Source organism: Euprymna scolopes, chromosome 45 (assembly GCF_053919585.1).
Source record: "Euprymna scolopes isolate OS-2025 chromosome 45, ASM5391958v1, whole genome shotgun sequence".
NCBI classification, from domain to species: Eukaryota; Metazoa; Mollusca; class Cephalopoda; order Sepiida; family Sepiolidae; genus Euprymna; species Euprymna scolopes.
In genome coordinates, this window is record NC_136526.1 from 7,098,929 (window position 1) to 7,111,668 (window position 12,740).

Genomic DNA, 12,740 nt, shown 5'->3' on the forward strand with positions numbered 1-12,740 from the left:
TTTTCAGGATTTCTTAGTTCCTATATTGTCTATCTGCAGTGCAAACTACAGCCAGATCTGGAGATAGGGGTTTCAAAATCCCATATTTCGGGATGATTTGACAAGGAATAACCCTATAGACATTCATATAAAGTTTGAGTAATATGAAAAAAGAGCTCCAAAAAGGCAGGCAAACCAGAATTTTGCCAGGGTCACCCATACTGGATTTATAATAACAATGGGCTCCACATTTTGGCCAAGTTTCAGAAGAAAAATCTAATGGATAGATCAAACGCTATGGGGGGGGGGGGGAGTGTCATTTTGGGGCATTTTTGACCTCTTTTGAGCCCCTGCAGAGCAAACAGGAATTTTCACGATAAAAATTTTACTGTGCACATCTATTTAATGAAATAGAATTTGTGGCAAAATTTCAGGAAAAACTAATCTGTTATCTGGCAATCGTCCGGAACGATGGACGCACGCCACTGAAAAGATAGGTCCTTCCCCGATAAAGACCAAAAAATATGGTTGTAGGTAAGTGGGGGAAAAAAAAATAAAATAAAAAAAGTAGGCAGCCAGGGTGAAGAGGATTTTTAAAAAAAAAAAAAAAAAAAAAAAAAAAAAGTGGCAGAAGGTAGGCAGGCTTGAACCCATGACGCAAACGTGGAAAAAGTGAAAGAAAATCTGACGTCTTAACTGATGTCTTAACTGATGTCTTAACTGATGCGACCGGAAGTCAAAATCGTTGAAATTAACCAAAGTCAATCCAACAGTGATGATGACTTGCTAAAATGTCAGGAAAAAAAAAAAAAAAAAAACATCGACCCCTCCTTGTAAAAAACGGCTGAGTTTAAGATGAAGGAATTAATGTTCTTGGCCAATTTTTCAATATTTGTCATCCGAGAGACACCAAGCTTCAACATGATACCAATCTTGTCAGGATCCATCGCCTCTGTTGAAAGTTTTTGCAAGACATTACAAACATACAGACATGCAAACATACAGGTGAGGTTTATATTATAGAAGGCAAAAACAAGAAAAAAAAGAAAAAAAAAAACAAACAAAAACATTATTTCAACTTCTTTATTTTTCCTTTTTCAATTTTTTTTTTTTTTTTGATTTTCACAGCATTATATATACAGCATTTAGAAGGGGGCCAGTGGGAGGTGTTGTTTTAGAGGTTTTCATAACAAGAGGAGAGAGAGAGAGTTTCTCACAACTGCAGAAGTGGGGTGAGGTTCAATTAGTGGGCCTTGTTTAGTAATTCATTCTTTCCCCCCCTGGCACTTTTGGGTCAAAGTTTTTGTTGGTGTCTGTTTTATTAGCTTGCCAGTTTTACAAGTTATTTGTTTGGTTTTTATAAGGTACAAATATTTACAGGAGACAAAAAACAAAAAAAAAAAAAAAAGGGGGAAACAAAGATGGGGGGGGGGGGCGTTTTCAAATGAAAAGTCCAAGATGAAAAGCCAAGGGATGGGAGGAGCCAAGGGATGAGAACAGGAATAGGTGGGTTAAACAGTGAGCTACTCCATGTTGTACCCAGGAAAAAAAAATCTATGATACAGGGAACGGAAAAAGGAGGATATAAACCCAGTTAGGAGGAAAACGGATCGTCTAAGAAGAGAGTGGGCAGGGGTTTAAGTTACTCAGAGGCATCTTATGTAGCCAGAAGAACCAAACTTGGTACAAACGATACAGAAACAAGAGTTTAAATAGAAAAAAAAATTGAAAACAAAAAAAGCTCAGTTAAAAAAAGGGACAAGAATTTAAAACATGAAAAAAAAAAAAAATTTTAAGAAAATTTTCAAAGATTTAAAAAAAAAAAAAAAAAATTTTTAAACTAAAGAAAAATTAAGAGGGATGAAAAAGAAAATAGGGAAGGAGGGTTTTAAAACCTGTGTTTGGGCAGAAACATGTGACAAAAAAACTATATAAATTTTTGGTAGAACTGTTACCGAAACAGTTCTTAACTCTACTTTTACAGGCAGGCAAGATAGAAAAGAATGCAGTTAGCACAAAATAAATTGGTTTAAGTGTGAGAGAGGAAAAATGGTGAAAATCAATCAGAAAATAAAGTCATGGCAAAATTTGCCATTAAAAAAAAAACAAAAAAAAAACAATGAAATCTTAACAGAAAAAAAATTACCATTAAAAAGTAATTAAAACTTAATGAAAAAAATACAGTAAGAAATTGCCATTAACAAACAATGAAAACTAAAAAAAAAAAGTACAACATTTATTATCAAATTGCTTCTATGTGTAATACATCATAATCGGGAATTGTTAAGTGAGTAATAAAAAGCATCTAAACGTTAGTATAAAATATTTAAAACAAGTTATTTTTTTTGTTAAATAAAAAATAAACATTCTTGAAATATATCACGTGAATTTTTTTTTCAACATGCATCAGGAATAGAACCAAAAAATATTTACAAAATAAACTAAAATTTTTAATTTAAAAAAATTTAGAGGAAAATTTAAGCTAACTAAAAAATTAAATTTTAAATTTAAACAAAAGTCAAAAAAATTACATTAAAAATCTAGTAATTAATATGAAACAATAGTAATTAATATGAAATGAACAAAAATAATCACCTAGTAATTAATATGAAATGAACAAAAATAATCACCTAGTAATTAATATGAAATGAACAAAAATAATCACCTAGTAATTAATATGAAATGAACAAAAATAATCACCTAGTAATTAATATGAAATGAACAAAAATAATCACCTAGTAATTAATATGAAATGAACAAAAATAATCACCTAGTAATTAATATGAAATGAACAAAAATAATCACCTAGTAATTAATATGAAATAAACCAGTAGCAGTAAAAAAGGTGGCCAAATACATAACATACAATCCGTTTTTGTTTTTTTTTCTCTCTAAAATCTTTACCCAATATTTCTGATATACTTGAATAAGATTGGTCAATCACTTTTTTCTCCTTTTGGAACTTGTTTGCATCAGAAATTTCAAACAAGCTTTGCGTAAAACACAAAAATTCGAGTTTGTGCTATTTCGGGTTTTCCTGGAGAAATTTTCAATGTTGCGTGACCATTTTCCTGCTTTGCTTTTTTAGTTTTCATGGACAATATAAACTATTATTTAGTATAAACTATTATTTAGTATAAACTTATTTAGTCCACAAAGCTGGATATCAAAGAAAACCACAAAGTGTAAAGTGAGACTTACGTTTTGTGGCATTCATAGTTTAAATATATCCAACAGCATGGGTTCTAAATAACCTGCTACTTAATATTCCTCAGTCAACGACAGCATTTAAAAAAGAAAAAAAAAAAAAAAAAATGCAAGCTTAATACATAACATATCTTGTATGCTAAACCTATTAGATTTATATTTTGTTTTTCCTTGCGTGGAACTTTTCACTGTCACCTAAACATTTCCGTTTTAGTGAAAGGAGTTGTGTTTGAGGGCTATATCAATGCGGTTCATAGGAAACACTGGATATGAGTTAACATAAATGACAATATTAGAAGAAATTTTCAATTATATTACTTTTATTTGCCAACATATTGTAACATAATTGAAAATTCCTTCTAATATTATTATTCTTTTATATCTTAACTCGTATCCACAGTGCTTCCCATGAACCGCATTGATATAGCCTTCAAACAACTCCTTTCATACTATGTACAATGTTCCAAGTAAACATTCTTCCCATGACCACTTTACTTTTTTTTCTAGATGTTCTTTTAAATGGTCATCAGACGAAGCTATGAATCTACGTCTTCTTTTTTTTTTAATAGTACTTCAAGATATTAATGCTTATTATGCGGCAGTACACTGAAGACATTTTGGGTTTGTATTACTGTACACAGATTCGAAAAAGTTGTCAAAAAACAAATATATAACAAATAAATGTTATCAAAAGCAAGATAAGTTACTTTTCTACCTAACTGGATATATTTTTCGTGTTTTTATTTAATGTAACATTTTTATTCAGCTTGGAAACCATACAGTGTTTACCGATGTATTGGAACATTCAAGATGGCGTCTGATTCTTTCTTTAACACGGTAAGTTTGGGAAAAAGTGTTATAAATAAAAAACCGAATAAAATACTGTTAAAAACTCGCTCAATATATGTTACCGTGACATAGGTTGACATATATTCGGCGGGATTTTAATAGTGTTTTGTATAATTTTTTATTTATAACACCCTTTTCCATACTTACGGTGTTAAAGAGGGTGTGAGACGCCATCTTGAATTTTCGAATACATCGGTAAACACTATGTTTTTCGAGCTGAATAAATGTTACATTGAATAAAAACAAAAAATATATCCAGTTTGGCAGAAAAGTAACTTATCTTGCCTTTGATAACATTTATTTGTTATATATTTGTTTTTTGACAACTTTTTCGAATCTATGTGTACAGTAATACAAACCCGACATTTTTATATTTTCTAACGCTGATAATACAAAGATAACAAGAACGAAGAAAATTTCTATACACAAAAGTGTGTGTGTGTATATATATATATATATATATATATATATGTGTGTGTGTGTGCACGCGTGTATTTATATGTAGATATAATTACATAATCTATACACATTTATACAGAGTGCATAGGCAAAAGACAAAAACTTATAGGAAGGGGAGGGGGGGAATAAGTTTTATTCATTAGAGCAAAGTTTAAAAAAAGAACAAAATTTTTTAACTTATGAAAAAAAAGTTAATTAGAATATGTTTTCAATTGAAATTTAACAGATTCTTTTGTATATAATGTAAAGTTAATATAACTATAAAACTTGTTAGTTTTGAAAATATAAAATTTAATAGTTAATAAAATTTTCTTCATTTGAGGAAAATTATATTTAATTTTAATCCAAACTATACTCGTTTGATTAGTGTTAATAGACAATAGACTTGCACTTGATAGGTTTTTGTTTTCTGAAAAAATGTTCTACCCATAAACAGTTTAATTAAACATTTCTACAAAAGGGAAATTAAGTCTAGGTAACTTGAAAAAATTACTTTAAAGAAAATTACATCTCCTATACTTATATAAGAAATGTTTAAGATTTTCCCTACACTAGAATCTAAGTAACTCCAAAATTTCAGATCCTAGCAAAGCAGGGAAAATAACAGCAAACGGAGATAACCAAAAAAAAAAAAATATATAACCAAACAAAAAGTAAAATAAAAATAAACTGAAGTTTATTTGTCTATATTCGAACATTTTTTGATTTATTTCTTAACTATATTACAATGTTTCTTTTATTTGTGGTGAGGGAAAGAAAAAAAAGCAGACGGGAAAGAAAAGATTTGAAGGAAAAAAAAAGTAAACGCATGAAAGTAAATAATTGACACTAAATTATTTGCAAACCAAAATTTTATATTTAATTTGAAACTTTCGAATGAAATTCTCTACCATAACCCATCTAGTTTTAACTTTTATAAAATATTATATTCATATATATATATATGTACATATATATATATATATATATATATATATATATATATATATTATTTCAGTTAAGTGTAAAATCTTCAGCAATCAATTACAGTTGTTGACCACCATTCAATGTAGATTGCCAAAAAGAAAAAAAAAAAACGCAAAATAGAATTTTGTTACAATTTTGTGGCTTACATAGAGAATTTAATTCTAATACATTCGACATAGATGGCGTTTTATTTGATGGTTTACAAGTTATCCAGTGTTAACTATTTTGTACTTTTACCCATAAACATGAAGGAATATTGGAAGGTACATCGATTCAAACATAATTATAAAATAATACTAACCAGTTCAAAAAGAAATGCTAATTACTAACCTCAAAGATTTTGAACAAAAAAGGTTATATTTATTTGATGTCTGTATAAAAATATACTTATAAGCTATACAGAAATAGCTTAGTTTCACTTCAAGACAAAAACCATGTTGGTGGACTTCCTCAAATCCAAATTGTTTGTGTAACTTGGCTGTCATAAGTATATTTTCATACTCCTAAGCTCTACTTGTGTATTGAGCACTGTTGAAATAAACATTGAAACAAATAGTATATTTGTACTTTTTTTTTGGGGGGGGGGGAACTATTGTTCTCATTGAGTGTTATTTGCGCATAGTTTCGGTCGATACAGCCTTCGACCTTTGTCAGGCATGTCAGTCACCATCTTGGAAAAGGAGAAAAGTTACTGGCTCTGTAGCTAGTTTTGTATTCCTGGGGTTGTTTTTATTTTATTTTTTTTTTTTTTTTTCAACTCCAAGAATACAAAAACCAGCTATGTAGCCAGTAACTTTTTCTTTCTTTTCCAAGATAGCGACCAACATGCCTGTTGAAGGTCGAAGGCTACACCGACTGAAACGTTGCACATCAGAATTGTGAGAAGTATATTATTCGATAATATAGGCATATCATGTAAGAGTAAGTTTGTTTTAGATTTAGATAAGGTATTGAAAAAAAAAAAATAAATAAATAAATAAAAACAGGATGGAAGTCTGAAAGAGTGGCGCTGCAGGGAAAAATAATTATGGGGTAGGGGTTAGAGGAGAAGGGGGGGAAACCCACGCTGCTAGAACAATGCAAACAAATTTTCTGTTGCTAATAAGAAATTCTACACAAAGGAACTGGCGACTTATCAGTCATTCCAGGTACTTTTTTTTTTTTTTTTTTTTTAAAGTAGATTTTCTCATGTGAAAAAAAAAGTTTAACCTAGAATTATTTTTTGTGTTTTAGAATTATAAAAAGAGTTAATTCATTTAAAGGGAAGAAATTAAAGAGTTATTTTGGTTTGGAATTCAGAAAGGACAGAAGACAAACATGTTTTAGTTAAAACAAAGACTAATACCACCGGTACAGATGCCTGCAACTTGTACGGTTAAAGAAAAGGAAAACAATAGGAATCGAGAGAGAGAGAAAGTAAGAGTTTAAAAACATTTTTAGAACGAGAGAAAAGGCAAAGGGAGATAACTTCCTTTTTTTTTTTCGGAACATCACCTAGGTTCCTAGTCAGCTTCCTTTGCATCAGTATCCTGGAGGATAAAAAGGAATGGGGCAGATAAGAAAGAAAGAAAAAAAAAAAAGAACTCTTGTAAACTTAATATCAAGTCTTTAATGCTAAAGTGCAAATACGCAAGTTAATGGTCGGTCTCGACTTGTTCTTGTAGGCAACAGCTTGAGCCAAAAAGAAAGAAAAAAGATGGGAGGGGGGACGGGGGTGCAGAGTGAGAAAAGGAGTGAGGGCAGGAGGGGGGAGTCATGTTCAAGTTAGAGGTTTTAATTTGAGACTGCCTGCTGGCAGCGTTCAAGCTCATCCACTGTGACAACTTTTTGTCCTTGGGGCGGCAGTGGCATGTTCGGGAGTTGGTTCCGAAGGACTTCACTGTCAAACCACTTTAACACATCGGCACCACCAGTGCTCGAGGAGAGACCCAACGACTGAAGACTCGTCTTCTGACCAAGGTTAGCAGGAACAGTCACTGAAACAAAGAATATTTTCTAGTTTAAGAAATGATGAGGCTTTCAGAAAGCATTGTTTATATTGGAAATTTTTATTACAAACTAGCGTGGGTACCCGGCGTTGCCCGGGTGTTTGTAAGTGTAAAAGGAAAAAAACAAAATTTTCGAACCCATGACAAACCCGAAGGTGGAAAAGAAAGTGAAAGGGGGGGAAAAAAAAAAAAAAATGTTAGAAGAGAGGGAGTCTAGAACCCGCAACGTGAATGGGGAGCGGAAAAGAAAGTGAAAGAAAACATGACATTTTACCGCGACGCTACAAAGCCATAGGAAGCGAAAAGCGTCAAAATTTATCGATGTCAATCAAAAAGTTGACTTGCAGAAACTAACGTTGGCTGGAGGCCAGTTAATCTTTCTGCTGTTTCAGCTATTTGTTTATTGCCCCATGATGTTGGGGAAAACCAGCTCCTCATAAAAACGGGAGTATCCAAATGAATAGCAATTGTCTGATATGACAGGTTTACCCCAGATTGATCAAAGCTGATTACGTTCTGGACATCCCGGCATGAAAGGCCAAGAAGCTGACTTCGCTTTCGATTTAGTTTCGCTTTTATTTGAAAAAACACGAACACGTAGGAGGAAGGACTATCACAAATTTTATACAAGTCAATCAAAATAGAAGATAGACAACGTTTGTTCGCAAATCGTAGATATTATGATCTAGGGAGTATATGAAAAGTTCAAAGATATAGTAACCCCGGCGAAAAGTCTTTGCTGGACATACGAAAACGCACGCAGTCGTTTTATCTTTTATATATATAATAGCTGGGGTACCCCGGCATTGCCTGGGTGTTCGGACGTGTAAAAGAAAAGTTCTGGCAGGAAGGTTGGTTGGTTGGTTGGTTGTTTTATGGCATATCAACCCTTTTCAGGTAATTTAATGCCGAATCCAGTGATTTTGAAGAAAAATTTTTTTAATAGAATATATATATATATATATTTTTTTTCAAGTCCGTTTCTATTTAACCCATAGTTGGGACCCTAACAGGTACTACCACTTCGGGTCAAAGTGAACCCGGGAGCAATGGCAATTAAAGGGTGGCTCCACACTCCCCAAAACCTGCAAGCTGGGGCCTCACCATTGGATATAGCTTAAGGTCATATCCAGGACCGGCAGGAAGGTAGGCTCGAATCCGAACGCTAGAGGTCAATAGCCTGATAACCTTTCGCCACACTACACAGGCAGAGAACTGAGAATAGGTGAAATTAAACGATTAAAAAGTTACGTGACAGGTGCGTAAATTTAAAGTGGTCAAACATGCCATAGGGTAATGAAATCCCGCACTTAACTTTGGCTGCAAGCCAGTTTCTGCACATGTTTGTTTTGGTTTCAGTTCAAGTCATATGGATATATATATTTTTGAAATTGCAACTTCATTATATAGAAAACAAAAATAGAACATTAACTCTATAATAATATTTACAAAATATGCAGAATAAAAATATTCAATCGTACTTTATGACCGGGTTACACCGGATGACACTGCTAGCTTAGAGAAATACTTTTGCAGTTTTAACAAAAGAGCTACAATAATATCATAGCATCTCCATTCATGCTGAACATTTACAGAATGCCAACATCAGTATATTACATATGAACGAGTCCTCTGTGGAATTTCCACAGGTCCCGCTAGTAAATATTTAATATTTAAATAAACTATTCAAATGTTTAACAAATAAAAATTAGTAACAAATACGGAATCATAGTCTTGGCTATCTCCCTTAATTACCCACATCCTTTTTTTTTAATTTTTTTTTTTTTTATTTTTTTAATTATTCCCCTCAGATTATCACTATCCGATCACACAGAAACTAACAACCAACTGTTAAGGTGCTATCCAATTTGATCAAAGCTCTTTGCTTTCTGGACGTCCCCGGCACAAGTGCCAAGGCGCTGCCTTTTCTACGGATTCAGTTTCACTTATATACAGAAAAGCCAAACAAACATGTGGAGATTTTTAAAAATAGCGCGTAAATAGCACAAATTAAAGACACACACAACCTTGTTTCGTAAATCGTAGATATTATAATCTAGGTAGTATATAAAAAGTTCTAAGAAACAGCGACCCCCACCCCCCAAAGCCTTTGCCGGAACACACATTTTGCCTTATATATATATATATATATATATATAGCGATTAAGCTACACTCAAGATCAAAGTGTAGTATCTGTTCTTCAGATGCTGCACTTCTATTTCTTGTTCTCTTTCGGTGGAGGAGAAATCCTTCACGACTGAGACAATTTTTTATTTTTGTACCTTTTCTCCACGTTAAAAAACGACCCTGGTGTCTAACTCTGTCCCGTGGGGAGGCATAGTAAATAGGTACACTGAATATTCCGCGTTTCATAAGCCTGAAGAGTCCTAGAGTGGTTGAAACACGGAATATTCAGTGTAGCTTAATCGCCATATATATTTCATAACTTACTAACTAGCTCTACCTATGTATTGAGCACTTTTGAAGTAAATACTTAAAGTTTACGCATAAATTTATACTTTCGTGTATTAATTTTATGTGAGTAAATTAGTTTTTATATTATATATATATATATACACACACACACACACACAGGGTGACCAAAAAAACAAAAAAAGAAACAGGACATTCAATTGTTTTTCTGAGCATTTTACAGTCAGAGCAAAAAAGGGGCAAAGACCCTAGTGTTTTGATGTGATGTTTTGAATATAGTAAACTAACTATGACCAAAGTATTTGGACAAAACACTAAGAAACAGGGGCTAATTAGAGTTAGGGCCCGTTTTTTTGGGGGGGTCACCCTGTATATATACACACATATATATATTCCCGTTAGATTAACACTATCCAGTCAGCCAAAAACTAGCAACCAACTGTTCGGGTACCATCGTATTTGTGGTGTTTAATGGATTCACCTCCCTCCCTATCGTCATTCCCTTATCTCACTTTATTTCTTGGTAATCCCAGCTGCCCACGTGCATGGAAGTGATGTTTTGGGGAGGAGGGACAGTCAAAAAGTATTCCACAGCAACCCTGTCTTGGAAGGCGACAGATGAGACAAAGTATGTCAATATGAACAAAGACAGAATCTTATATTTTCGTAGTTTTGACTACCTACCTTGCTTGTGAATCGAGGCTTGTATTTGTGGGGAGAGAGCTCGCCCCACACCCACATTGACTACCCCTCCAGCTCCTGGGTTAGAAGGTACTCCAATGGAAGAGACAGCTGCTGCTGCTAACGACGCTCTTGGACTTATCATCGGTGGTACAATACCAGGGTACACCCCTCTCATACCACTGGGGAAACGAGATTCTAATCCTGTAGAACGGTGGGCATGCATTGCAGCCAGTGGATTCACTGAAACGAGAACGCAATTTCCAATGGTGAACGAGGCTTCACAAAAGTAATGTTCGTAACAGATAGCGGGCTTCATGTTCGTCTGTTTTTATGTCCATAAATAAATAGCTGATAAATACCGAGTAGTCTCATGATCGGATGGAGATTTGTCCAGAGTAAAACAGAAAGACAAAATAAATATAGCGAGCATGTCATTGGAGAAGTTGAAAGTATTTACAACATGCCATTTTTAGGAACAATTCGTAGTTAAAGATTTTTTTTTTTTTTTTTTTAATTATTCGGGAGTCACCACTTATCAAGGCCCAAAGGCCACTCAAGGATAAGGGTTAATGAATATAAGGTGTAGCAATCGTTAATGGTGGAAATTGGGTAGAATTTTATTATGGGGACGGTTCAACAAGAATTTGTTTACATTGGATTTGAAAGCTATCTTGTTGTCTTCAAACCAGAGTAAAACAAAAAAAATAAATACAGCAAGCATGTCCTTGGAGGAGCTGAGTATTTACAACATAGCATTTTTTCTTTTTTTTAGTCACTGCTTATCGAGGCCCAAAGGCCATTCAAGGATAAGAGTTAACGAATGTAAGCTGGTAGTGTAGTAATTGTTAATGGTGGCAATTGGGTACAATTTGATTATGGGACAGCTCGACAAGAACTTGTTTACATTAGATTTGAAGATTTATCTTGTATTAAACCAGGAAGTAGCCCAGCGGAACAGTGTTCCACAGGCAAGCAGTTCATGAAATCTGTGTTTAGATTTAGGCACAGATTGAGTGGGGGGAATTTGTTGATAGTGGTTGTAGCTAGTAGAGTTTTTTTTCTGGTGAAAGTTTGGCAAGGGACATAGATTGAAGTTCAGTCGAGCACTTGCCATGAAAGAAAATAAATAAATACAGCATGACGGAGTATTTACAACGTGGCGTTTTTATGAAAAATTCGAAGCTAAATATATATATTTTTTTATTTTTACTTGGGAGTCACCACTTATCAAGACCAGAAGGACACTCAAGGATAAGGTTAATGAATGTAAGGCGATAGTGTAGTAAACGTTAATGATGTAGATTTTGATTATGGGGATTTCTCAACAAGAATTTGTTTACATTGGATTTGAAGGTTACCATGTTGTATTCAACCGGGAAGCAGGACAGCAGAACAGTGTTTCACAGGCGAGCAGTTCTAGAAACAACAACTTTGTTCATGGAATCTTATGAACAATTTGAAGCTAAAAGTTTTTTTGTTTTGTTTTTTTTAAAGGAGTCATCACTTATCAAGGCCCAAAGGCCACTCGAGGATAAGAGATAATGAATGTATGGTGATAGTTTAGTAATCGTTAATGGTGGAAATTGAGTAGAATTTGATTATTTATGGGGACAGCTCGACAGGAACTTGTTTACATTAGATTTGAAGACTCTTGTATTAAACCGGGAAGCAGTCCAGCAGAACAGTGCTCCACAGGTAAGCAGTTCCAGGGGGGAAAAAAGCTTTGTTCATGAAATCTGCGTTTAGATTTAGGCACAGTTAGAGAGTGAGGGAAATTGTTGATAGTGGTTGTAGCTAGTCGAGTATTTTTTTTTTGTGTGAAAGTTTGGCAGGGGGGGGGGGCGTAGATTGAAGTCCAGTCGAGCATTTGCCATGAAAGAAAATACATCGCATTTTTATCAGCAATTTAAAGCTAAAGATTTTTTTTTTTTTTTTACTTGAAAATTCCTTTATCAAGGCCCAAAGGCCACTCAAGAATACGGGTTAATGAATGTAAGGTGATCGTGTAGTACTCGTTAATTGTTCGGACTGTTCAACAAGAATTTGTTTACATTGGATTTGAAGGCTAGCGTGTTGTATTCAACTGGGAAAGTATCAAAAATGAACTTTGATTTTCGTTTGTTACTTTTTTTCGGTTTGATGAGGTGGGCCTCTCTGAATTGAGATTCTGCAGA

At 33.6% G+C, this 12,740-nt stretch overlaps 1 protein-coding gene across 13 annotated transcripts in view; it reads right to left on the bottom strand.

The window, feature by feature from the left end:
* Positions 1 to 6,653: 6,653 nt before the first annotated feature.
* The window catches only part of LOC145269026 (uncharacterized), a 185,118-nt gene continuing 179,031 nt past the window's right edge, over positions 6,654 to 12,740 (bottom strand). For all 13 annotated transcript variants that reach the window (XM_080124603.1, XM_080124605.1, XM_080124614.1 and 10 more), the window contains 2 exons: positions 10,567 to 10,806; positions 6,654 to 7,436 (listed from right to left, as the gene is read on the bottom strand). In XM_080124603.1, coding sequence (XP_079980729.1) covers positions 7,234 to 7,436; positions 10,567 to 10,806 — 443 coding nt within the window. In that variant the 3' untranslated portion in view covers positions 6,654 to 7,233. The remainder of the gene's footprint in view (positions 7,437 to 10,566; positions 10,807 to 12,740) is intronic.